At 46.2% G+C, this 27172-nt stretch overlaps 1 protein-coding gene across 5 annotated transcripts; it reads left to right on the forward strand.

The window, feature by feature from the left end:
- Window positions 1-71: 71 nt before the first annotated feature.
- kifc1 (kinesin family member C1) lies at window positions 72-22834 on the forward strand. Of its 5 annotated transcripts, none has more exons than XM_062969458.1 (18): window positions 72-207; window positions 8259-8334; window positions 8497-8634; window positions 8759-8873; window positions 9807-9863; window positions 9946-9987; window positions 10099-10342; window positions 10451-10649; window positions 14936-15082; window positions 16002-16130; window positions 16469-16585; window positions 16679-16852; window positions 18775-18942; window positions 19642-19780; window positions 20818-20957; window positions 21384-21457; window positions 21548-21623; window positions 22553-22834. In XM_062969458.1, exons 2-18 carry the CDS (start codon window positions 8314-8316, stop codon window positions 22595-22597), a joined length of 2025 nt encoding a protein of 674 aa, XP_062825528.1. In that variant the 5' UTR covers window positions 72-207; window positions 8259-8313; the 3' UTR covers window positions 22598-22834. The 5 variants fall into 5 exon arrangements, with proteins under 5 accessions (XP_062825528.1, XP_062825525.1, XP_062825527.1 ...); XM_062969455.1 differs by having other exon boundaries at window positions 97-253; XM_062969456.1 differs by having other exon boundaries at window positions 98-253; window positions 9949-9987.
- Window positions 22835-27172: the final 4338 nt, after the last annotated feature.

The following is a 27172-nucleotide window of genomic DNA, read 5'->3' on the forward strand; positions in this document are numbered from 1 at the left end:
GGCAGAGGATTGGCCGACGTCCTGCCCCAGCCCAGGCTTCCCATTGGGCGAGGGGTTGCGTCCGCCGCGGGGGCCGACGGGAGCGGCGTTTAAATCGGGCGACCGTTGGCGCTGAGGGAAGCAGACGCGGACCGGTAGGCGGGCGGGCGGACAGACAGACAGCTGTTCCCATTGGAGCCTCTTTCCCGGTTGGCGGATTGGCGTGAGGTGAATTGTATGCTGATGCTTTTATGCCCAGCCGCTTTGGTAATAGGTATATAGCAGGGGTCCTCAAACTTTTTAAGTGGAGGGCCGGTTCATGGTCCCTCAGATTGTCGAGGGGCCGAATTATCATTTGAAAAAAAGCAAATACAAATTCCTATGCACACTGCACATATCTTATTTGTAGTGTAAACGCCCCCCTCCCCAACAACAATTATTTATTTATTTGCTACATTTATACCCCACGCTCTCTCACCTCGAAGGAGACTCAGAGCGGCTTACAAGTTGTATGTACATAGAATATATTATATTATTAGTATAGTACAATATTAGCATTATATATTAATATACAGTAGAGTCTCACTTATCCAACATAAACGGGCTGGCAGAACGTTGGATAAGCGAATATGTTGGATAATAAGGAGGGATTAAGGAAAAGCCTATTAAACATCAAATTAGGTTATGATGTTACAAATTAATCAGCAAAACATCATGTTATACAACACATTTGAAAGAAAAAGCAATTCAATACGCAGTAATGCTATGTAGTAATTACTGTATTTACAAATTTAGCACCAAAATATCATGGTGTATTGAAAACATTGACTACAAAAATGCGTTGGATAATCCAGAACGTTGGATAAGCGAGTGTTGGATAAGTGAGACTCTACTGTATTGTACTATACCACTATACTGTAATATTAGTAGTAATATTACAGTACATTTAATATATAATATATAATTTATATTATTATATTATACAATATTATTATATTGTATTATTATTATTAGCCGCCCTGAGTCCCATATTGGGTGAGAAGGGCGGGGGTAGAAATACTGTAATAAATAAATAAGCTGTTATCAATATTATATGTTTACACAATATATTATATTATTACCATAGCACAATATGAGTAAATGAAAGAAAAATACAATATTTAAAAATAAAAACAATTTTAACCAACATACTGTAAATCTTTCAGGATTTCAATGGGAAGTGTAGACCTGCTTCTGGCCAATGGTATAGTCAAGTTAAGTAGGATTTTTGTTGTTGTGTGCCTTCAAGTCATTTCAGAGTGTAAAACTGAGGGCGGGGGCCAGGTAAATGATCTTGGAGGGCCGCATCCGGCCCCCGGGCCTTAGTTTGGGGACCCCTGGTATATAGTAATAATATATAATACCGGCCATAATAATAATAGTTTATTTATTTATTTGATACATTTATATCCCGCCCTTCTCACCCTGAAGGGGACTCAGAGCGGCTTACAATTTACATTTACATACAATATTATATTACAGTAGAGTCTCACTAATCCAAGCTAAACGGGCCGGCAGAAGCTTGGATAAGCGAATATCTTGGATTATAAGGACTGATCAAGGAAAAGCCTATTAAACATCAAATTAGGTTATGATTTTACAAATTAAGCACCAAAACTTCATGTTATACAACAAATTTGACAGAAAAAGTAGTTCAATACGCAGTAATGTCATGTTGTAATTACTGTATTTATGAATTTAGCACCAAAATATCACAATATATTGGAAACATTGACTACAAAAATGGCTTGGATTATCCAGAGGCTTGGATAAGCGAGGCTTGGATTAGTGAGACTCTACTGTATTAGCATAGCACAATACTGGCAATAAATTACTATATTGTACTATAATTGTATTTTACTATAATTGTACTTTATTGCAATGTTATTTATATTACATGTACAGTAGAGTCTCACTTATCCAAGCTAAACGGGCCGGCAGAAGCTTGGATAAGCGAATATCTTGATAATAAGGAGCTATTAAGGAAAAGCCTATTAAACATCAAATTAGATTATGATTTTACAAATTAAGCACCAAAACTTCATGTTATACAACATCAATGTTTTCAATACATTGTGATATTTTGGTGCTAAATTCATAAATACAGTAATTACTACATAGCATTACTGCATATTGAACTACTTTTTCTGTCAAATTTGTTGTATAACATGATGTTTTGTTGCTTAATTTGTAAAATCATAACCTAATTTGATGTTTAATAGGCTTTTCCATAATCCCTCCTTATTATCCAAGATATTCGCTTATCCAACGTTCTGCCGTCCCGTTTACGTTGTATAAGCAATACTCTAGTGTGATATGTAATATATAATTAATATTAGTATATTGTATTAGTATTATATTTTATTAAAAAATAATATTAGTAGTAAGCTCAGGCTGTGGCGCAGGCTGGAGAGCAGCTGCAATTAATCACTGCAATGAATCACTCTGACCAGGAGGTCATGAGTTCGAGGCCCGGCTCGGAGCCTATGTTTGTTTGTCTTTGTTCTATGTTAAAAGGCATTGAATGTTTGCCTATATGTGTAATGTGATCTGCCCTGAGTCCCCTTTGGGGTGAGAAGGGCGGAATATAAATGCTATAAATAAATAAATAAATAATATATAATACCAGTCATAATTTTTAAAAATTCATTTATTTAATACATTTATATCCCGTTCTTCTCACCCCGAAGGGGACTCAGAGCGGCTTACAAATGAAATTTATATACAATGTTATATTATTAGTATAGCACAATACTGGAAATAAATTACCATACTGTACTATATCTATATATTGTAATATTATGATTAATATTATATGTAATATGTAATATATAATTAATATTAGTATATTGTATTACAGTAGAGTCTCACTTATCCAAGCTTCTGGATTATCCAAGCCATTTTTGTAGTCAATGTTTTCAATATATCGTGATATTTTGGTGCTAAATTCGTAAATACAGTAATTACAACATAACATTACTGCGTATTGAACTACTTTTTCTGTCAAATTTGTTGTATAACATGATGTTTTGGTGCTTAATTTGTAAAATCATAACCTATTTTGATGCTTGACAGACTTTCATAATTCCTCCTTATTATCCGACATATTCGCTTATCCAACGTTCTGCCAGCCCGTTTATGTTGGATAAGTGAGACTCTACTGTATTAGTATTATATTTTATTACAAAATAATATTAATATTATATGCATATACAATATATTATAATTTTATATATTATTGTAAATTATATACATGCATGTGTGTATACATACATATATATACACACACACACACACAGGAGCCCTGGTGGCAAAGTGCGTTAAAGCACTGAGCTGCAGACCGAAAGGTCCCAGGTTCAAGCCCCGGGAGCGGAGTGAGCAGCCGCTGTTAGCCCCAGCTCCTTCCAACCTAGCAGTTTGAAAACATGTCAATGTGAGTAGATCAATAGGTACCGCTCCGGCTGGAAGGTAACTGCACTCCATGCAGTCATGCCAGTGGCCACATGACCTTGGAGGTGTCTACGGACAATGCCGGCTCTTCGGCTTAGAAATGGAGATGAGCACCAACCCCCAGAGTCAGACATGACTGGACTTAACGTCAGGGGAAAACCTTTACCTGTACATACATATATATATATATATATATATATATACACACACACACACACACACACACACACACATACACTAGCTTGCGGACCCGGTGGTGCCCAGGTTATTTGAAAATGGCATTATTAGTCTTTGAATGTGATGTATTCTGTTTGGAATGGGTGAACTACAATTCCCAGAATCATGGGTCAATGACTCGGTCTGGACTAAGGTTTATGTACAAGGTTTTGTGGATGAATGGCTCAAGTATTTTGTATTATTTAAATCTGTATTTAGTTGCTTATGTTTTATTCTTTTGTATTGTTGTGTATTGGCATTGAATTCTGCCAGTTTTGTAAGCCGCGCTGAGTCCCTTCGAGTGAGAAGGGCAGGATAAAAATGATGGAAATAAATGAATAAAATAAAGAAGTCCAAAACACCTGGTGCAGGCCTGGTCTGGACAAGCCTCTCTGTTGCTGTGGCATGCCTGCTAGCCGTGGAATGGTTTGCAGGTATGCCACAGCAACAAGGAGGCTTATCTAGACCAGATCTGCACCAGGTGAACCCATCGCAGGCAGAGCTTTCTTGGCAGCATCTGAGGCTGGGAGAGTATGACCTGCATGAAGCCCCTGGGGAAGGGGGGCTCAGGCAGGCCATGGCCAAGGGAAGGGGGCTGGACTGAGCCCAGCATTTAAAGTGCAATGCTCCACACTTGCCTTTCTCCCACATGCCTGGGCATGCCTCTCTGAGAGCCCCCCCCCCCTCTCTCTCTCTCTCTGGATGTGCATTCAATATATAAACTAGTGCATTTTATAGGCACACTAGCTGTGCCCGGCCACACGTTGCTGTGGCTTAGTGTGGTGGTGTTGGTCAGTCTACATTACGTTGTATTTATGCTGTGACCTCCACCCTTCTTTATACTCACATTAGTAATATTTGAAGTCTGTTACCTTCTTCAGTTTTTGTGTTGATTGATAATTGCTTGAGATCCCTGTTGTCTTTGGTTTGTTGTTAATCGTTATGTCTGATTCTGCTGAGTGCGGTTTATATCTTATTGTGGTACAATAGTCTTTTTTTTGTTTTGCCTGTGTAGGTGTTTATTATTGTTGTTGTTGTAGTGGTCATGAAGGCTGGATAAGTTAGATGCTACTGTATTGTTTTTTGGAGGCCCAGTGTAGTACTGACTGGCCTCTCAGCCTCAGGCTGCTTCTTGCCTGTGATGATGTTGATTCTTATTGTTGTTGTTGTCATTGTTATTATTGTAATTGTTTTTTTGGAGGCCAAGTGTGAATGTAGGGATTGGGGAGGTGGATGAGCACTGAATGGCCTTCTAGACTCAGTGCGTGACTGATTCTTGCCTGTGTAGGTGTTTATTATTAGTGGGTGAGTGGATGGATAGATAGAGTGGGTGCTCTCCTTGTTTCCTTTATTCCTATGCTGTTCCTTTTCTCTACTCCAATCCTGAGCTCGCTGATAACACACTGGTCAGAAAGGTCAAAATGATCTTGACAGACTAGAGAGATGGGCCGAAACTAACAAAATGAAGTTCAACAGGGACAAATGCAAGATACTTCACTTCGGCAGAAAAAATGGAAATCAAAGATACAGAATGGGGGACGCCTGGCTTGACAGCAGTGTGTGCGAAAAAGATCTTGGAGTCCTCGTGGACAACAAGTTAAACATGAGCCTACAATGTGATGCGGCAGCTAAAAAAGCCAATGGGATTTTGGCCTGCATCAATAGGGGAATAACGTCTAGATCCAGGGAAGTCATGCTCCCCCTCTATTCTGCCTTGGTCAGACCACACCTGGAATACTGTGTCCAGTTTTGGGCACCGCAGATGAAGGGAGATGCTGACAAGCTGGAAAGCGTCCAGAGGAGGGCAACTAAAATGATTAAGGGTCTGGAGAACAAGCCCTATGAGGAGAGGCTTAAAGAGCTGGGCATGTTTAGCCTGCAGAAGAGAAGGCTGAGAGGAGACATGATAGCCATGTACAAATATGTGAGGGGAAGTCATAGGGAGGAGGGAGCAAGCTTATTTTCTGCTGCCCTGCAGACTAGGACACGGAACAATGGCTTCAAACTACAGGAAAGGAGATTCCACCTGAACATCAGGAAGAACTTCCTCACTGTGAGGGCTGTTCGGCAGTGGAACTCTCTCCCCGGGGCCGTGGTGGAGGCTCCTTCCTTGGAGGCTTTTAAGCAGAGGCTGGATGGCCATCTGTCGGGGGTGCTTTGAATGCGATTTCCTGCTTCTTAGCGGGGGGTTGGACTAGATGGCCCTTGAGGTCTCTTCCAACTCTACTATTCTATGATTCTATGATTCTAGGAGAGTAAATATAACCGGATCAATGGTCTTTCTCTCCCTTTTGCTCTTGGCCTTCCGGGCAGAGAGGGAGGGCTCTTGTCCTTGGCATTCCTTCGCTTCCCTCCCTCCTTCCTTCGTTCTATCCGTCCCAGCCTTTCCTTCCTGCGGAGCCATGGAACTGGGTCAATGGGTTGGATGGCGGGGAAAAGGAGAAGGAAGAGGCCTCTAATTGAAATGCATGGACTCAATGCCATGGGGTGCTGGGATTTGTAGTTTGCATCCAGTCCAACCCCTTTCTTTCTTTTTGTCATGGAGGACGAACCCACCCAAACCTCTCAGACAGATGGCCATCCGGTTTAGTTGTGTTGTTAGTCACGATACGTTATTGTGAGTTTTGTGGGTCCGGATTGTGGTTTTGTGGTGTGGTTATGTTGTTACAACCGGGAGGAAAGGCTTTTGCATTGTGTTGTCAAGTTTTGTATTTCTGGGGCGTTTAGTTGTGTTGTTATAGTCACTGCCCACACTACTTTATCCTTTTATATATAGATACATAGATAGATAGGTCAGTATATCCATATTATCTGAACTGAAATGCCTGTGGCCAGAAGTGTCTTGGGTTTTGCCATTTTTGGGAATCTGGATCACCTGCCTTTGTGTATATGTACATAATGGGATGTCTCAAAGATGGGACTCAAATCAAAACCTTCAACACGTTTATGTTTCATACATACTTCATATACAGAGTCTTAAATGCAGTATTTTATTTAATGTGCCTGAAACAAAGTTTGTCTCCACCAAGCCATTTGGGGAACAGAGGTGTCAGCTCTGGGTTCTGAAGAATTTCAGATTCCCAGAGAAGGGAGGTACAAGTAGTATGTGTGTAGAAATACACCACTGTCCCGACAGATCCACAAAACACAAATGCAACCATCCCTGCCTTAACCCCAAATAACATAGCTTGATTTTGTCATTTTATATTAGAGGTATTTTACTGCACCATTTTATATCATAGGCCTTGCACATCCAGGGGTTTTGTTATCCAAGGGGACCCCACCGGCCCACTCTGTATGAGTTGTGTGTACACATGTATATGTGGAGTTTGTTCACAGATGTTACCAAATCCAAAATAATTGAAAAATGAGTTGGAAATAAGTCTCTCTCTCTCTCTCACACACACACACACATACAGCTACCTGACCAGATTGATAAATAGATGGATGCACATACGCATGCACAAGTGACTTTTGACAATTTTGACAATCTTTTACCCTTAGGACTTATTTATGATATCCACACTGCCCCAAGAAAATGTGGCCTTCTCTATAAAGATCTTGTATGTGGATTTATCTCTTTGAATGCTTCTGTATGCACATGCCTTGTGTATATGTTTGGGTGTTTATGCATGTCTGTATACATATCCTCTGTGTACATAAGTTTTCTTTGCTCAGCTTTGAGAGAGATGAATTGGTTTGGGAAAGAAAGCTTTGAAAGAAAAGATCTTTTAAGACAGAACCAGGAAGTGTGGTGGGATGCTTTCTGTGTTTTAAATAGGCTTTTATGGTTTTGAGACAGTGGTTCTCAACCTGTGGGTCCCCAGATGTTTTGGCCTACAACTCCAAAGATTTCTGGGAGTTGAAGGCCAAAACATCTGTGGACCCACAGTTTGAGAACCACTGTTTTAAGGGATATTAATTGAGTTCTTTGTTTAATTCTATTTTAGTATTAGTACACTGGGAGTTTAAAACTCAGTACCATTTTAGTGTTGCAGGCTAAATCTCAATTGAGATAAAAGCTGTATGATGGTAATGGTAATAAGTAAATAATAATAGAAATCATAATTCTAGAAGATGACATAATTATTTGTATTCTTAATAATAATAACATGTGTTCTGAATCTATTTGTTTGTGAGTTCCCTAGGAGCGGTTGCAGAGGGCGAGGGGTCTGTGGCAGGGCAACCCTTTCCCTGTGTGAGGGTTGCAGGAAATACATCTCAGATGTGTGAGCAGATAGACAAAAAGACCATGACCTCTCTTTGATAGAAGAGTCCCTGATGCTGACTCTCATGTCTCTGTGTGCCAAGCCTCTTGCGGCTGAGAGGGCCCCCATGGGGCTCCCTTCTCAAACAATTGGGTCATAATAAAGCAGACACGAAAGATGTTTGTGGAGAAGAAGGGGGAGCTGACTTCTCTGCATCCAGGCAGGAATCCAACACCTTGTTTCACACAGATCAAGGAGAGAGAGGTGAAGGCAAGGCTGTAGCCCTGCCATCAAGGACTACAGGGCTCCCTTTGTCCCTTATGGCTCTTTTAATATATACATGCCTGGATGTTTCTACCCTTGCAGCAGTGGCAGCGTCTTTCTTCTGTGCTTGGACCCCATTGATCCCCCCTTTGAGGCCATGGACAGCCAAGCTCCAATGGTGAGTGGCTGACAAAACAAGGGGGAGCCCCCCCACACACACACACTTTAGGGAGAGGGAGGGTGTTTGGGAATTGGCTCTCTTGTGGCCCTGGAGCCCTGGTCTCACTCCCTGCACTCCATTTACAGAGCCCTCTTTCCAACTCTTTGTCTCTCCCTCCAGCTGCCTCTGATTGAGCAGAAGGCCAACGTGGAGAAGGAGGCCCCGGTCCTGCTGAAAGGTGCCTCCCGGCTCCCTGTCCCAGGCCTGCGCCCCAAGCGCCCGGCCACCTGTGAGAACGAACCCCCCGAGCCCCCTCAGGTGAGCGAGGCCTCCTCAGTGGCTGTTTGAGTGGGGAATGGGAGTTGCCATGGCCAGCCCTTTGAGAAGCGGGAGGCCGGATGACAGCTCCCCGGCCTGACTCCTCTCTCTGTCTTCTCTCCAGAAACGCTTTCGGGGGGCTGCCCCCACCACTAAGAGGGAAGCCATGACGGTGGCCAACTCCCGTCTAAGGCCCCGTCCGGTTGCCCCAGTGCAGCGCAACCCCCTTGGGGGGGCAGGTGAGTCAGTGAATGAGTGGGATATTGGAAATAACAGCACCCCATCTCTGGGCACATATATCCCTTTAGAAATAAATGGTAATCATAACCTTTTTCAAAAGGAAAAAAAAATGATGTCACATCCATTTGGCAAATGTGTATCTCCATGAACATGTGGAGACCACCTTTGGAAAACCACTGGTCAAGAAAAGTATGACCTTGTTAGAAGCCAACCCTCTGAACAAGTGATATTCACAAGCATTCATGTAATGACACACTGGCATCTCAGCTGTTAGACTGAAGAACCTGTCTTTGAACTGCCAAGGACAAAGACATGACACTACAAAAATATATTGGCTTAGCTTAGCAGAGATTGGTTGTTCCTTTGCAGTTGAAATTGCAGTTGCCCAAAAGATATACACTCCCTTGAAACCTCTTAGTTTAAAGTATGCACTCAGCAAAAACTTATTTGAAAAACAGCATATTTTGTTTACAAACATCTTGTATTAATTCACCATGCAGGCACATTTCTTATTAAAATTCAGTTATAGATAGGATGTAGTTCTCTGTGTGTTGAGTACACAGGGTACCATTCTTAATAGTCCATAGTCTTTATACTTGTGCTCACTGAAGTCAATAAGTCATACTTCTCTATTGAAGTCCAAACAGCAACATGCATCCACCTCCACTGAGGTCTGATGCAAATATGCGTCCACCTCCACTGAGGTGTTAAGCAGACACTGAATACAAAATGGAGCCCTGAGTCTGAACATGCTCAGTACAATCACATGTCTATAACCCCTCCTACATCAGGTTGCTATTTCCAACATGTGGGGCTTGGGCTAGAGGGAAGTGGTCTTGATTAAGGCCGGGGGGGGGGGGGGGGGGTGTCCCATCACAGGGCCCAGGTGGAGGAGGGGCATCTTGTGTGTGGCTGACTGGGCTTCTCCACAGGCCGACGCCAGTCATCCTCGCGGCCAGGAGGAGGAGGTACTGCAGCTCCCACTGCAGGTAGGTCTTGGGCCCGTGGGGGTCTTGGGTGTGGGGTCTTCTCTTCAAGATCTCTTGCCCACTTCCCTGTCTCTCTCCTCAGCAGCAACCCGCCGGGCAGGATCAGCAGCGCCTCCCAAACCAGGTAGGCTGACTTGTTTCCAAGACAGAACGCGTGGGGGTGGGGGTGGGGGTGGGGGTGGGGTCCATCCCAATGTCCTTCTATCTAATGGCCACCTCCCCATCTCCTTCCCAGCCACCTTTTCTGCTTCCTCAGCTGCCACTACTGCCACCGGTCTGTGCGGAGTGGGAGAGAGGAAGAGGGCCCCCTGGGACCTGAAGGGGCAGATCAGCGATCTCCGGGCCAAGATGACCGCCTACAAAGAGAAGCTGCAGGGACTGAGCGGGGAGAACGAGGCCTTCCGGCTCCAGGAGGCCGAGCTGCAGGCAGCGCTGGACAAGGAGACCGCCCAGGTGGAGGAGCTCAGCAGAAGGGTCAGGTGAGTGAGTGGGGACATATTTGGGGGGGGGGGGGGAAGGGAGCACAGGCACTGGGGGGGTCTCTGAGGGACCCCTGAAAGTGACATGGCTCTCTTCTCTCCACGCAGTGTGTTGGTTCCGGAGCTGCAGGCCAGCCAGGAGGAGGCCAGGGAGAGCAGTCGGAAGATCGCTGAGCTGGTGGCCAAGGAGCGGGAACTGGAGCAGGTCGTCCAGAACCAGGCCCTGGACATACTGAAACTGGAAGCGGTCAGCCGGGAAGCCAAAGAGGCCAACGTGGAGCTGACATCTCAATTAGCGGGCAGAGAGGTGAGAAGCTGGGTAGGGAGAGTGGGTGGGCAGCCCCAAAGGGAGGAAGGGGTCCCATTCCTTCATCTGGGAAGTGGGGGAGGGAGCAGCCCTGCCGGGTTGTGGGAGAACATGGGATTTCTGAGCCTGCTGGGATTGCCAGCCAGCATGAGATTTTAAGTCCTGAAACTTGAGCAGTCTGTCTCCAATCGTTCCCCAGAGGGACTCAGAACGGCAAAGATTCAATGCCACAACTACATCCCTTAATATCAAGAAGTATAAAATAACAAAAACATACTTATTATAGTAAAAATTCCAAATTAGAAAAAAAACAAATTTAAACATAACAATTAGTAAAAACATTATTGCACAGAGTGTAAACCCAGACCGTATTAAATGACTAAGCTGCAGAAAATGTTTGGCATTCGTAGTAGTTTCACTTAGACCATTGCCGTTATGAGGTGATGATTATGTTCATCCTCCTCTCCGTACGCTAAGATACATAAAGGAGAGGAGGGTTTTGAATTTTGTGGACTATTTCATATATTTAGACTTAGACGTTTTTACTATTTTTGATGAACTGCTTTTTATGAAATCTTCAATAAACTGTTTTGCTGATTTAACTTGGACTGGGGTGTGGTCAGAGCCGACCCAAGGTAATTTTCAAGTGTAGAGGAACAGAATTTTTGCACCCTCCCCCCCATACCAATCACTGAAAAATAAAAGCGTTGGATAAGCAAAAATGTTGGATAATAAGGAGGGATTAAGGAAAAGCCTATTAAACATCAAATTACATTACATTTGCGAATTCAGCACCAAACATTGAACTGGGATATAGGGCAGTGTGGACTCAGATAACCCAGTTCAAAGCAGATATTGTGAGATTTTCTACCTTGATATTCTGGGTTATATGGCTGTGTGGAAGAGCCCTGATGGTCCTTCCACACAGCCATATAACCCAGAATATCAAGGCAGATCATGCACATATTTATGAGGTACATATGGTCCCTGCATATTGTTTGTTTGTGTGTGTGTGTGTATACACACAAACACACAATGTGGAGAATATGTGGAAAGATAGGTAGGTAGGTAGGTAGGTAGGGAGCCACAGCGGAGGAACCTTTCCGGGAGCAAGGCCTGATGATGATGATGATGATAATAATAAAATCATTCCTTGCAATATCCAAGATGGTTCACTGCTACAGAACCTTGGGAGCTGTAGTTTGGTATGTAACCATCATTGGCAGAGAAAGTTAAGCTGTAGGAGTTGAAATCCAATCATTTATCTTCCCTGTAGAAACTATTTTATATGCACTTTTAGCTATGATTTATTTGCTATTTTATTGTGTTGTGTTTTTATTATTGTATATGGCATTGAATATACACCAGGGCCCCCCTGGTGGAGCAGTGTGTTAAAGTGCTGAGCTGCTGAACTTGGGGACCAAAAAGTCCCAGGTTCAAATCCCGGGAGCCCCAGCTCCTGCCAACCTAGCAGTTCGAAAACATGCAAATGTGAGTAGATCAATAGATACTGCTCCAGCGGGAAGGTAACGGCGCTCCATGCAGTCATGCTGGCCACATGACCTTGGAGATGTCTATGGACAACGCCGGCTCTTCGGCTTAGAAATTGAGATGAGCACCAACCCCCAGAGTCGGTCACGAATGGACTTAACGTCAGGGGAAACCTTTACCTTTACAACACTGAATATTTGCCTTTGCATTTGGAAGCTGCCCTGAGTCCTTTTGGGGAGCGAGGGCAGGTTAGAAATAAAATAGAATAATAATAATAATAATAATAATAATAATAATAATAATAATAATAATAACAACTATTATAAAATATCTGGAGGGCTGAAGTTTGCCCATGCCTGCTCTATACTGCACTTTCCAGACCTTTCCCATCACAATCTGCTATTGAGCTGGATACATGATAATTGATTAAGATATTATTTCCAGCTTACTGAATTTGGCTATATATGTTTTGGCTGAGGGGGCAGAAATGGCCTTAAAGCCATCTTGTGCAGTTTCCAAAACCCAACACTTGAGAACATTTTGCACTATAGCCAGATATTTCCAAGGTCTTACTCAAAGGGCGTGGCAAATATACCCTTTTTTGAGATGGATCTAAATCAGGCATGGGAAAACTTTGGCCCTCCAGATGTTTTGGACTTCAGCTTCTACAATTCCTAACAGCCAGTATTTGAGAACACAGAAATGCTGGACCACTCTAAAAGCCCCCATGTCAGACTACACAGAGAAGCCATTGAAATCCACAAGAAGCACATGGACAATTTCAACAGAAAAGAGGAAACCATGAAAACAAACAAAATTGGGCTACCAGTAAAAAATTTTTTTAAAAAAAGCTAAAATCAGGACAGAAAATAAAGAACAACACCCAGAAAATGGGAATTCCTGACAGGAAACAATCAGGGCCAGCTAACACCTCTCAACAAAGGATTCCCCCAGGCAGGAAGCAGCCAGGCTTTGAAGCTGCAAAGCTATTCAATACTAATCAAGGTGACCAATTAATAATAATAATAATAATAATAATAATAATAATAATAATAATAATTTTATATATATTCCGCCTCCATCTCCCCCGAAGGGGACTCGGGGCGGCTCACAGCAAAATCAGATACAAAACAATGATAAAATAAAATATGAAACATCAATTGCAACATTCACACATGCCTCCCATAGACAAGAGTTCTTTCTCCCACCCTGGACCTTCCACAGATATATAAAACCCACTTGCCTAGTTTCCCACAGACGTCAAAACCTCTGAGGATGTCTGCCACGGATGTGGGTGAAACGTCAGGAGAGAATGCTTCTGGAACATGGCCATAGAGCCAGAAAAACTCATAGCAACCCAGCCAGTAGGCTGTTGATGAACAACCTATGAACTTTTAGCATTAAAGGAGAAAAATGACCAGGATTTTCTCACTTAATACACAAACTGCTGGGATGTCTGAAGAAGAATAGAATGCTTCTATACCAGGCAAGGGCAAAGTTTGCCCATGCCTGGTGTTAGGAATTGTGAGAGTTGAAATCCAAAACAATCTGAAAGAAAACTGGGAGTTGTAGTTTGGCATGGTACTGGCTGTCTTCTGCAGGGAAGGCTAAGGACTTTGTAAAACTACAACACCCATGATTACATGGCACTGAATCTGTTGCAATTGAGCTGGTGCCTGAATCCTTTCTGGGTTTGGCGTCTCCTCCTGGAGATACCCCTTAAAGGGATGTCCTCTGGCTCTAGGGATTCCCCTTAGAAAGGCTCACCTGCCTCTGGTGTTCCTTTAAGGCTGGCTGGCTCCTGACCTGGAAGGCAGTTTGGAAAGAAGCAAAACCAAACAGGGGAAGAGACTTTTTTTCTTTCTCCTTTTGCAGCTTCTTTAAGAGCGGAGATAGGCAAGGAGAAAGAAGTTTCTCCAGCAGGACTTTCTCCGAGGGCGCATGTTTTGATTCTCCTGCCTGCTTGTTGGCAGAGCGAGGGAGAGGGAGAAAGAGGCTGGCGCTAGTCTGCGAAGGGGGCTCCGCTGCTTGGGGGAGGGGGGAGCTTCTTTCTCCCATCCCTACCTAGGAGCCCAGCCTGAGGCAGAGGGCCATGCTGTTGGGAGGCTCACCTGGCTCAGGCTGCAAGGCAGGGCGAGGAGAAGGGCAAGCGGCCGGCATGGCTCTTTCTTCCTTTCTCTCTCCCCTTCCCTCCCTGCTTCTTTCTCTCTCTGAGAGCCTTGCCAGTGTGGCCTGGCCCTTGCCGCCACGCAGCCCGCATGGCAGCAAGGCTAAGGCCACGCAGGCAGCCTGGCCCTGCCTCCCACGTGGCCTGGCCCCACCTCCTGCGCCGCTTGTGCCTTCCCGCCGCAGCCTGGTCCTTGCAAGGCCCAGGCTGCAACGGGAAGGCCCGGCGGCCCTGGCCCGAAGGAGAAGGAGGCGGGGGTGGTGCCACTCTCCTGGGGGCCTTGAAGGCGCCCTGGGGGCGATGGCGCCACAGGCAAATGCCTACATTGCCTGGCGGTTGGACCGCCTCTGGGTGTGGTGGTGAAGAACAGAGGTGCTTCCTGCCCTGGAGTACAGCAGGAGCCTTCTCTTCTTCCTCCCTAGACCTCATCCTATTCCTGATCCCCTTCCTCATTGACATTAGGCACAAACATGGGCTGAACTACAACAGATCCAACTGGGTGGTCAATGGGACTCAATGGTGCTGAGGAGACCTGATTCCCTCAGTGGCCTTCAGGCACCCAGCCGCTTCCCATTTGAGACCAAGGGGCCCTAATGAGTCCTGGGACCCCTCCCTCCCTCCTTTTCAGTTGGAGTTTTCACGGGTGGAGGCGGCCCTGGCCCAGCGGACGGAAGAGAAGGAGGCCCTGGAAGCTCGTGTGGCGGAAATCGAGCAGAAGCTGCACGAGTCAGAAATGGAGCGCCGGCAGTTGCACAACACCATCCAGGAGCTGAAGGTCAGATGGGCAGAAGAGCTCTGGGGGAGGGAGGGAGGGAAGGAACACTTTTTAAACAAAGGTTCTTTTTATTGCAGTTTCCAGTGTGAAAAGGTAACAAACAAACAAAGGGGTGTGTGTGAATTTTTACTCCGCATTCACACACATGTCCTTGCATTCATCCTCATACATACTTCACCATTTCTCCGTTCTTCCTCTGTGAAGAACACCTGTTAGGCCAGACTGCTTCCTTGCAAATCTGTCAATGCACCACAGCTTCTAAAACACCAAAGTCCCTAAGGACATGCCTCCAAAATCCACTCCTTCCTCTGCTCTTGAGAAAAGGAGGCAATGTGTCCAGAAATCTGCTTTCCAGTGCAGATCTGCCACTCCTGTACACCATCTCCAGAGAGCATGGCAAGTGAACAGCTCGCTGTCTGTCACAATTTTTGGATTGTAATAAGGTCTCTTATATAGCAATATTTCTGCCGATTGTTCCACAAAGCTGTAAATTAATAGACTTCCATCCTGGCTCCATCTCAGTTTCTTGGCAGATGTTGACTCTTCATAATTGGTGTTGATTCTCAAAGAGCTCTGTGTTGACTCTCCTTCTTAATGCAAGGAATCTTGTAAACATTTCCTTAACTTAAAAAGAGCCATTGCTGCTGATTAATGTAAACACGTCATTTTCCCCAATGTGTAATCATTGTCACAGGTCTCATCAGCAACTTTTAATGACAATTCAGCAATCTTGGAATTGTATCTTCAGCCAAATTAGGGCCCCATCCATACACCTTTCATAAAATCTATTCATACCCACACATTAAATCCACATTTAGCAAATCTGCACATCAAATTAAGATGGCATCTGGGCCCCCAACTGGCAAGGTTTGTGTATCTATCCCACCTGAGCCCCCCCCCCTCTCTCCCCCCCCCCAAGGGCAACATCCGGGTCTTCTGCCGCGTGCGCCCGTTGCTGCCCTCCGAGAGGGAATTCCAGAAGGGCATGAGACATCTCCACTTCCCGTCTGAAGATCGGAAGAGCCTCGTCCTCTCCAAGGCGGAGGAGGTAGGAAAGCACCCTGTGTATAATATGTGTGCATCCCAGCATGCTCTGCTCTTCCCCTGCCGCCTCTTGGGAGGGAAATGTGTCATTTTGCTGTCCCCCTTCACAAAAGTTTATGCTGTGAGATAAACAGTCTTTCTGGGGAATGCCAGGTGGCACAGGGAGACCAGAAGAGCAGCCAATATGGGAGCAAACACAAAGTACTACAAATACGAGAGCCTTGAAAGTGCTCTAGTGTTCTTGTTCTGCTGTGGTGGGAAATGGAGGTCTGGCCTGCCCAGGTTGGGGGGCAGGAGGCTTCCTCACCTGTGGTCCCTGCTCCATGTTTCCTCTCCCCACAGTCCCACGTTGGCCGGGAGCGCAAGGAGGACACAACCTATGAGTTCCACTTTGATCGGGTCTTCCCTCCCTCCAGCTCCCAGGCGGAGGTCTTCGAGGAGATCTCCTTGCTAGTGCAAGTAAGGGATGGCGATGGGGAAGGAGATCGGGGAGGGGGTGGCGCCTGGGCCCAAGGGAGACCTCACTCCTTCCTCTGTCTCTTCCTGCTGCAGTCCGCCCTGGATGGCTACCACGTTTGCATCTTTGCCTATGGCCAGACAGGGAGCGGGAAGACCTACACCATGGAGGGCCCCGAGGAGATGGAGACCCAGGCCGCCGGCATGATCCCCCGAGCCGTGCGTCAGATCTTCCAGGCCGCCAAGGAGATGGAGGACAAGGGCTGGAAGGTCAGCATCACTCGGGCAGAGGGAGGGAGGGAGGGAGGGGGAGGGCCTGTTTGTGCTGGCACAGAGACCCCTAGGAAGACCCCGGCATGGGAGGAGGCCCCAGAGGCCATCAAGTCCAACCCTGTTCTGCCAGGCTGCAGGGCAGAAGATGTCCCTTCGGAGAAGGGACACCTGTGACCCTTGTTCAGAGTTCAGGGAGGGAGGCACAGGCCTTGCCGCCTCAAGGAGACACTGATCTGTTCAGCTGTCGCTTTGATCATTCAGGCAGAGGCTGCCAGCCTAGGGCAGAGCTGTCCTTTGCCTCCATCCATCTGCTGGCTTCTCTTCCAAGGCTCTGCCAGGGAACTGCAAGGAGGGAGCAGAGGCCATCTGGTTGCCTGCCTGGTTGACTGTCTCTCTGTTGGTCCCGTCCTCTTGGCAGCTATGGGCACAGATGGCTGGTGCAATGGGAGGGAGGGAGGGATAGGCTCCCAGAATAGGAAAGGAGAGGCACAGAGGAAACGCGCTCTTCTCTTGTGTCTCCCAGAAAGCAGGCTGGCCCCAAAGCCTCCCAGTTCACAAGCACGGAGAGCTCATTTTGGAGGCTTCTCTCTGTTCCAGTCTCCTTCCCGCCAGAATGGCTCGCCCTCCCTCTGCTCTGGGGATGGGCTTCTTCCTCCTTGCTCACATCTACAGAAGACAGACAGACAGACAAGTGGAGGGGCCCCTGGCTCCCATTTCAGACAGACCTGTGTCTATGTGTCGTCTAAGGCTTTCATGGCTGGACACCACAAGGTTGCTGTGGGTTTTCGGGCAGTATGGCCATGTTCCAGAAGCATTCTCTCCTGACGCTTCACCCACATCTCTGGCAGGCATCCCCAGAGGTTGTGAGGTCTGTTGGAAACTAAGCAAGTGGGGTTTATATACCAGTGGAATGATATCCAGGGTGGGAATATTACAGCTGCCCACCTTGATTAGCATTGGATAGCCTTGCAGCTACAAAGCCTGGCTGCTTCCTGCCCGGGGAAATCCTTTGTTGTGAAGTGTTATCTGGCCCTGATTGTTTCATGCCTGGAATACACTTGTTTTCAGAGTGTTGTTCTTTACTTACTATCATGATTCTATCATGATCATGGTGCCCATATTTTGTTCATTTTCTTAGTTTCCTCCTCTCTGTTGAGATTGTCCACCTGCTTCTTGTGGATTTCAGTGGCTTCTCTGTGTGGTCTGACATGTTAGTTGTGAGAGTGGCCCAGCATTTCTGTGTCCTCCAATCATATGATGTGTCCAGGTTGGTTCATCAAGTGCTCTGCTGTGGCTGACTTCTCCAGCTGAATCAGTCTGCAGGGCCTTTCCTATTCCTGGATTCATGCCTGGGCAACGCTGCTGCATGGGATACAACAGGCTCCTGCAGAGGGGAGAGGGTCCCTCTTGTCCTTTGCTGAATGGAGCATTTGTTGGATTTTCTTGGTGGGTCTGTAGATAGTTTGTAGGTTGTGTTTCTTCCTCAGTTTTCCTATATGGTCAGTGTTACCCTTGGTGTATTGTAAGAACCTTGGGTGTCTTTGAGAGTCTTCTGGAGAGGAAGGAAGAGGAAAGCTTTCCTCCTTCAGGGCAGGGCAGTCTCCTTCAGCTTCCATTGGGATGCATGGCCAGGGGAGACACAGGCAGAGGCTCTCAAGGGAGAATTTGAGATGTCAGCGGAGGGGCCGGTGGAAGTTCCCAGGAGAGCTGACCTTTGGGCCTCTGGGGCCCCGGCTGGGGATGATGGGCTCTGGCAGGAAAGGCAAGGCAGCTCGATAGCCACATGATCTACGTACGGCATCCCCTCCGGTGCCTCAGGCTCCTCTTCCTTCCTGGGGGGCCATTCTGGGGTTCCCGACCTAAGAGGGCTGAGAGAGTGATGCCACCTCCCCCTTGTGACACCCCCCCCCCTTCCACAGTACCATTTCACAGCCAACTTCCTCGAAATCTACAACGAGTCCTTGCGGGACCTGCTGGTGCTGCGGCCGGAGCAGAGCCCAGAGCTGGAGATCCGGAGGGTCAGCCAGCGCACGGAGGAGCTCCACGTGCCCAACCTCAGCTACGTCCAGGTCACCTCGGAGCAGGAGGTGGGTCGGGAACATCGTCTGTGGGGATGGAGGGGAGGGGGATCTGGGGAGGGGGCTGAGGACCCCTTGGCAACATTCGGGGTCCTTCAGGTTCTCCTAGACAACAGGACTGGTGCTGGTTCTGGTTCTGGTTCTGATTCTGGGCCCATAACCCATGTCGCAGCTATCAAACTGGGGTTCCAAACATTCAACCCCTTCTGCGGAAGCTGCGCTCTTCGTCCAAGGAGAAAACCCCAAAACAAACTGTCTTTTAGTAAAGAAAGATTTATATAAAAATATATACAAACATAACAGTCCTTGGCTTTTATCAGCAGCTTTCAACCGGCGAAACAAAATGTTATCTTCAAGCTTTCTTCAGTTCCACTCCAACAGCTTTCCAACAGCAACACCATCACCTTCACAATCACAATAACATTCACAAACTCAAGATTTACTCAGTCTCTATTAATAGCACTCAATCTTTAGCAGGTGTCTTGATTGCTGCTGGTCATAGGACATGATTCTTACAAACACTTAACCATTTTCACATAAGAAATGACCTAAATATAAAACTCTGACATGTGCGACCTCCCTCCTCCTCCTCCTCCTCCTCCAGACAGCCCCCCTTTCTCTCTCTGTCCAGGGGCTGAGGCTGCTCCTGGGGACGGAGGGGAGGGCCCTCTTTCCGTGGCCCCATTTTGAGCCTCTCTCTGTGTGCAGGTGCTGAGGCTGCTCCAGCGAGCCAAGACCCACCGCTCTGTGGCCCGGACCAACCTGAACGAGCACTCCTCCCGCAGCCACAGCCTTTTCCAGCTCCGCATCGAGGGCCACCACGCTGCCCGGGAGCTCCACACCTCCTGTGAGTGGCCCACCTCCCCCCCTTTCCTTTCCTGGCCTTGTCTCCTTACAAGGCTTTGCCTCCTGACCTCGTCTAGCTGCATATGGTTTGCTAATTGCACAGAGGCAGATAGGGAGGCGCTCCGGAAGGTTCCTTACCACTCCTGCCCAGAGAATGCCCTCTCCCTTTGGAGGAACTCTGTAATTCCCGCTGCCTTCAGAAAGCTCAGAATATTCTTAAGGATTCATCTCGCCCCGGATAGTCGTCTTCTTTTAATTATTTCTATCTGGTTAGCTCCGACCCTCACTGTCTTCCGGAAGCAATTAAAAACATGGTTGTTCCGTTGTGCTTTTGAGTAGACAAATCCGTTATTACCTGGCCCATATCCACATGGAAACTTGCCCTGTCACTTTATAGTTTGATTTTGTTCAGATTTATCTTCCCTGCTTGTTGTTGCTATTTGATGTACGTTCTATTCTGTAACAGACACTCCCTTCATCAGTTTGACTCTCGCCCAGATTGTTGTCCTATATTGGACCTTTTAACACAAGAGTCCTTTGTCAGTTGGAAGCCAGTGTTAATGTTGCAATTAATCACCCTAATTAGCATTGGAAAGGTTTGTCTCTTGCCTGGGGGGCATCCTTTATTCAGAGTCATTAGCCATCCTTGGGGCTCCTCTGCCCTCAGAGTGTTGCTTCCCATCTACTATTCTGATTTTTGAGTTTTTTTAACTTAACTTAAAGAGCCATTGTCTCTGATTAATGTAAACACATTGTTTCCCTCCAAAAGTTCAACAGTTAACAATTGTTAACATTGTCAACAATTCCTCAATGTCAGCAGTTCAGCAGCTTTTAATTACAGTTCCTGAGTGTAGTTTTTTTCCAGGCCTCCATATTTTAGAATGGTGTCTCCAAAATTATTAGCTGTCATTCATTCACCTTTCATACACTTCCATTCAAGCCATACACCTTATTTCACCATGACGCAATGACAAAGTTATTCTATTCTGTCCTTACGTCCCCCTCTTCCTTCTTCTCTTCCCGTTCCTGTGTGTCCAGCGGTGCTGAGCCTGGTGGACCTGGCCGGGAGTGAGCGGCTGGACAAATCCCTCTCAACGGGGGAGCGCCTCAAGGAGACGCAGGCCATCAACAGCAGCCTCTCCAACCTGGGACTGGTCATCATGGCCCTCAGCAACAAGGTCAGGACGACTCCCGACAGCAGATACACAGGCTTCCCCTCGATATGTAGGAGGGAGGGGGCAGCAGTCTCCTCATGCGGGAAGAGGAGGGCACCGCAGCATGGATCCCTTCTCAGGTTACAATCCCAAGGAAGGCCATCGGTTGGGAGAGCTTCAGTGGTGTCCTCCTGTCTGGCAGATGGGAGTGGACTGGATGGCCCTGCGAATCAGAATGCGAGAGGTGGAAGGGGCCCCTAAAGGCCATCCAGTCCAGCCTTCTGCTTTCAAGCAGGACAATTACCGTCCAAGCACATTCCCGTTCAAAGGAGGAGTCTTGGCTCCCTTCCTCCTGCTGTGGGTCCTGGGAGTGGGGTGCACATGGCCTTTCCCTCCCTTCACCCCAGTGCCCCATATCTCACGCTCCCTCCTTTCCTCCTCCCTTTGCAGGAAGCCCATATTCCCTACCGGAACAGTAAGCTGACCTACCTGCTGCAGAACTCCCTGGGAGGCAGCTCCAAGATGTGAGTTGGGGGTCAAGTGGGGTGGGGGGTGGGTCCGCTCCTGGACCTCCCTTGTTGAGGCCTCACTCCTTCTGTCTCTCTTTCCCTCAGGCTCATGTTCGTCAACATCTCCCCTTTGGAGGAGAATTTTGGGGAGTCCCTCAGCTCCCTCCGATTTGCCAGGAAAGTAAGTCATGGAGCAATATTTGGCATCTAATAATAATAATTCAACTTTACTTCTGTTCCACCCTATCTATCTCCCCAGAGGGTCTCAGGGTGGATTCCAACATACAGAAAGGAAAGCATTCCACGCCTTAATAAAAACAAACACATAGCAAAATACAGTAGAGACTCACTTATCCAAGCTAAACGGGCCAGCAGAAGCTTGGATAAGCGATTATCTTGGATAATAAGGAGGGATTAAGGAAAAGCCTATTCAACATCTAATTAGGTTATGATTTTACAAATTAAGCTCCAAAACTTCATGTTATACAACAAATTTGACAGAAAAAGTAGTTCAATATGCAGTAATGTTATGTTGTAATTACTGTATTTACAAATTTAGCACCAAAATATCACAATATATTGAAAACATTGACTACAAAAATGGCTTGGATAATCCAAAGGCTTGGATAAGCGAGGCTTGGATTAGTGAGACTCTACTGTAATCCAGAATAACACCAAATGCAAATGTAAAATTGGAACCTAACATGGGTAAATTAAGCAAAAAGTAGGCAAACAAAATTCTAGAATGACAAACAACCTAAGCATGAGGCATCCTTATTGATTGACAGGAGCCAACCAAAGTTCACAAAGTCATGTGGGTTGGTTGTGTGGCCAGTGAAGGAAGGAAGGGCTGTAAAGGCACATTAGAGGCTTTTGGGAAGAAAGGAGCTCTGTCTGCAAAGCACCTTGGGTTTCACTCAGACCTAGGAGCCTGGCCCTCCACGGAGGCTCTTTCCCTTCCACCAAGTCAATGGGGCCCTTTCTCTGAACGCAAAGCCTGCAGCAAGGATCTGCCCCACTGGCTTGAAGGGAGGGCTTGAGACAAAGGTCCAGGGGTCTTGGAAGGAGTTCAGCCCCCCATCTCTCTCTTTCTCTCATTGCGCTTCGCAGGTGAACGAGTGCGTCATCGGGACGGCATCGGCCAACAGGAAATGAGGTCTGGGTGACGGATGGAGGGACAGAAAGAAGGATGGTGTTTTTGGCCAGAAGGAGGGCTTCAGGGTCCGTGACCGGGGGGGGGGGGGGGGTGTGACGCCCCCTCCCCAGTTTTTTCTTTCTTATTCCCTTTCTCTGATGAAGGAGGTTTGCTTTTTTACTTTCTTACTCTGTTTTACAAACAAATGTTATTGAACTTTGTGAATAAAGGTGGGCAGTGGATGCTCCGTTCTTGCAGCAGGTGTCTCTCCGGGGTTTTTGGGCGGCTCTTGTGTATTGGAAATAACTTCACACAGTCTCTGGGCACCTTATCCCTTTGGAAATAAACAGCAGTCATAAACTTATTCAAAAGGTTTGGCAAATGTGAAACTCCATGAACATGTGGAGACCACCTTTTGAAAACCACTAGTCACGGAAAGCATGACTTGGTTAGAAGCCAACCCTTTGAACAAGTGATATTCATAAGGGTTCCTGTAATGGCACACAGGTAACTCAGCTGTTAGACTGAATAAGCATGTCTTTGAACTGCCGAGGACAAAGGCATGCCACTACAAAAATATTTTGGGTTAGAGGATGGTTGTTACTTTGCAGTTGAAATCGCAGTTGCACTCAGAAAAAAATAAAGTCTTATTTGAGAAATAACATACCGTACCTTGTTTACTAACATACATCTTGTATTTATTCACTATACAGGCACATTTCTTATTAAAGTTCAGCTGTAGATAGGATGTAGTTCTCTGTGTCTTGAGTACACAGGGTATCGTTCTTAATAGTCCATAAGTCTTTAGGTATAGTTGTATTCACTGGAGTCCATAAGTCATACTTCTGTACTGAAGTCCAAGCAGCAGTATGCATCCACCTCCAATGAGGTGTTAAGACATACTGAATACAAAAATGGAGTCCTGCATCTGAACATGCTCAGAATATAGGTTAGCAAATATATACATTAACAAATAGTGAAAGGCTTGGGAGGTTGTTTCTATTTCCAGCAATGGGGATGGCCATCTGTAAGGAGGGATCGGATGGTGCCTTCCTACCTGGCAGAATGGGTTTGGTTTGGGTGGCCTTTGAAGGTCCCTCTGTTGAAGGAGCAGTTCTTGCTGTGAGGCCCTCGGCCTTTCCTTGCAGTTGGCGTCTGTCTCACTCGCTTGCATAACGCTTTACAGAGTGTGTTGCAAAACCCGTTGCATAAGGTTTGGCAGAAGCAAGGGCTGTGGGAGCCACTGGGCAAGCGGCCATTGGGCTGCAGTCTAAAGGAGCGAGGCGTACGGGAGCCAGGAAGAGGCCAGACCCCATTGGAGCCAGGGGTGTGGAGCCTGGGGCCTCGTTGACCGGGGGGTTGGTCCCAGTGGATCCCGGCCAAGAGCCAGTCACCCATTCTGCCAGGGCACCTTTCCGGCCTCTATGTAAATAAAAATGTCATGTCCATTTGTGGGGACATCTCTCCCAAATTATGTCACTGATGGCTACGGAATTTGGACACAACGTAGCATTCGAACTGGCCAGTGTTAAGGTATTCGCATGCCTACTATGACAAACCTGCCACACCTGAGACAGGAAAAACCTTGCTCCTTAGCAACAGCCAATCAGATGGCTCCTCCCCTTAGCAACCGGCATTGGCATTGACGGCTAAGACCGCCTCCTCACCACTAAGTTGGCGAGTTAGCAAAGCCGAGGCTCTGGCCTAGCCGTGGAAAAGAGATATTGAAAGTGAAAATCTATTCATGGGCCTCGGCAAAGTGAGCGAGAGATACCACTATTGACTATATTATTATAATTGTATTACATTATTATTATATTTCATTATTATACTTATTATAATATAACTATAATATAATTATTATAATATAATTATAATATAGCCCGGGCTGTGGCGCAGGAGGGAGAGCAAGCCAGCTGCAATTAACTGCAATGAATCACTCTGACCAGGAGGTCATGAGTTCGAGCCCCGCTCGGAGCCTATGTTTGTCTTGTCTTTGTTCTATGTCAAAAGGCATTGAATGTTTGCCTATATGTGTGATGTGATCCGCCCTGAGTCCCCTTCGGGGTGAGAAAGAAGGGCGGAATATAAATGCTGTAAATAAATAACTGTATTAGAGTACAATTATATTATAATAATTGTATTATGTTATAATCAAATACTAGCTGTACCCAGCCACGTGGCTCAATGGGAAAGAATGGATAGAGAAAGAGCAGGTTTCAGATATATATGTAATTTCACAATGCTTGTGGGTAGGGAATATTTATGGTGGTTACATTGTCTGCAGATGCGGAGATTGTCTGGTTTGGCGACTCTGGAACACGGAACACATTACTGTCTATGTGATGTAAACCACAGAATTCTAAAGATTGCCTCTGAGTGTAACATGGATGGCTGGATATAGATCTGGATTGTTGTGCATTTTCCAGACTGTATGCCCATGTTCCAGAATAATAATAATAATAATAATAATAACTTTATTTTTATATCCCGCCCCATCTCCCCGAAGGGACTCGGAGCGGCTTACATGGGGCCATGCCCAACAACAATACAATAACAGCAATAAAACAAGGTCATATCAATAAAAACATAACATCAATGAACAGTTATAAAAGTCAGCACACGGCATAAAATGGTTAAAAACAGAGCTAAAAACACGGAGCTGGGCCTAAGGAGCATTCATTCTCTCCTTAGGTTTTGCCCGCATCTATGGCAGGCATCCGCAGGGGTTGTGAGGTGTATTGGAAAATTAAGCCAGGGAGGTTTATATATCTGTGGAAGGTCCCGGGTGGGAAAAAGGACTCTTGTCTGTTGGAGGCCAGTGTGAATGTTGTAATTAATCACCCCAATTAGTATTAATGGCCTTGCAAGCCTCATTCCTGCCTGGGGGGATCCTTTGTTGGGAGGTGTTAGCTGGCCCTGATTGATTCATGTCTGCAATTCCTGTTTTCAGGAATATATATAGGCACAGGGTCTTCTCTCCATCCCCATTTGCACTTCCAAGACTTTGCAGCACTTTATCAGTCACCTCGTGTTCACAATATGTATATGGCGCACCTTACCCAGTCTACTTTTACAACCTCTCTGTTTTAATCCATGTTTTTATTAGTTTTTTGTCATTTGTTTTTATTGGGTAATGTTTAAATTTTTATAATTGTGCATGTTTTTTGTCTGTTGTTGTGTTTTATATTGCTATTGTTTTCATTCGGGCTTGGCCCCATGTCAGCCGCCCTGAGTCCTCTTGGGGAGATAGAGGCGGGGTATAAAAATAAAGTTATTATTATTATTATTATTATTATTATTATTATTTTCAGGGTGTTGTTCTTTATTTACTGTTTATTTTAGAGTTTTTAATACTGGACAAAATTGGGCTACCAGTATTTTTTTTAAAAAAAAACCTCTAAAATCAGGAGAAGTAAATAAAGAACAACGCTCAGAAAACAGTATCTCCAGACGGGAAACAATCAGGGCCAGCTAACACCTCCTGACAAAGGATTCCCCCAGGCAGGAATAAGCCAGGCTATTCAATGCTAATCAAGGCGATTAATTGAAACATTCCCATTTGCCTCCAACAGACAAGAGTTCATTTTAATGGAGTGTCCAATATTTGATGCCCATTTTGTCATACAGTCCTTTACTTGCCAGCCATCCTTCCGAGTGTCAGCGTCTCCTTTGGGTTGTCAAACCACTGGGCAAAGGGAATTCCAGGCGGGAAACAACCAGGGCCAGCTAACACCTCCCAACAAAGGCAGGAAGCAGCCAGGCTTTGAAGCAGCAGGGCCATTCAATACTAAAAAAGACGATTATTTTACAACATTCACACTGGCCTCCAGCAGACTAAAGAGTTCTCCAACTCTAGAATCGGGACCGGAAACAATGAGGAAAAATTCTGAAAACGGGAATTCCAGGCGTGAAACCATCAGGGCCAGCTAACACTTTATCCCAACAAAGGATTCCTTCCCCCAGGCAGGAAGCAGCCAGGCTTTGCAGCTGCAAGGCTATTCAGTGCTAATCAAGGTGTCCAATGGCAATATTCCCACTTGCCTGCAACAGACAAGAGTTATTTCTCCCACCCTGGATGTTATTCCATAGGAAAATATATAAACGTCGCTTGCCTAGTTTCCAACAGACCTCACAACCTCTGTCAATAGATGCAGGCGAAACGTCAGGAGAGAATGCTACGGAGTCCGGGAGGCTCACAACAACCGTTGGCCTGATGGGCGTGGCCTCCGCGGGCCAATTGGGAGGCGTCCGCCAGGAATGTCCCCTCTGTGCCGCCGTAGGGAGGAGGAAGAGAGGAGCGGAGCATGCGCAGAAGAGGCCAAATTCAAAAGGATAGGGAAAAAAAACGTTCGGGGTGCGCCGCGACGCAAACAGAGCATGCGCGGAAAACAAGCGGGGGAGGGGGGCGGAGTTAGGGGAGGAAAAAACAAAAAAAAACAAAGACGCATGCGCAGAAGGAGGAGAGACGGGTAGGAGAGAGCGTTGCCAAGGTGGGCAAAACTCCGTACGGAAACATGGCGGCGGCCTTGAGAGGCTAAGCGGAAGTGGCTCGAAACGGGCCGGAAGTAGTAGTAGTAGTAGTAATAGTAGTA

This window comes from Anolis carolinensis, chromosome 2, assembly GCF_035594765.1.
Source record: "Anolis carolinensis isolate JA03-04 chromosome 2, rAnoCar3.1.pri, whole genome shotgun sequence".
Classification (NCBI taxonomy): Eukaryota; Metazoa; Chordata; class Lepidosauria; order Squamata; family Dactyloidae; genus Anolis; species Anolis carolinensis.

Excerpts from the sequence above, each read along its gene's own strand:
- kifc1 (XM_062969455.1), top strand. The coding sequence starts at position 231 with ATGCCCAGCCGCTTTGGTAATAG. Across the intron at positions 8,335-8,496 it reads TGGACAGCCAAGCTCCAATG|CTGCCTCTGATTGAGCAGAA; the intron begins GTGAGTGGCTGA and ends CTCTCCCTCCAG. Across the intron at positions 8,874-9,806 it reads CAACCCCCTTGGGGGGGCAG|GCCGACGCCAGTCATCCTCG; the intron begins GTGAGTCAGTGA and ends GCTTCTCCACAG.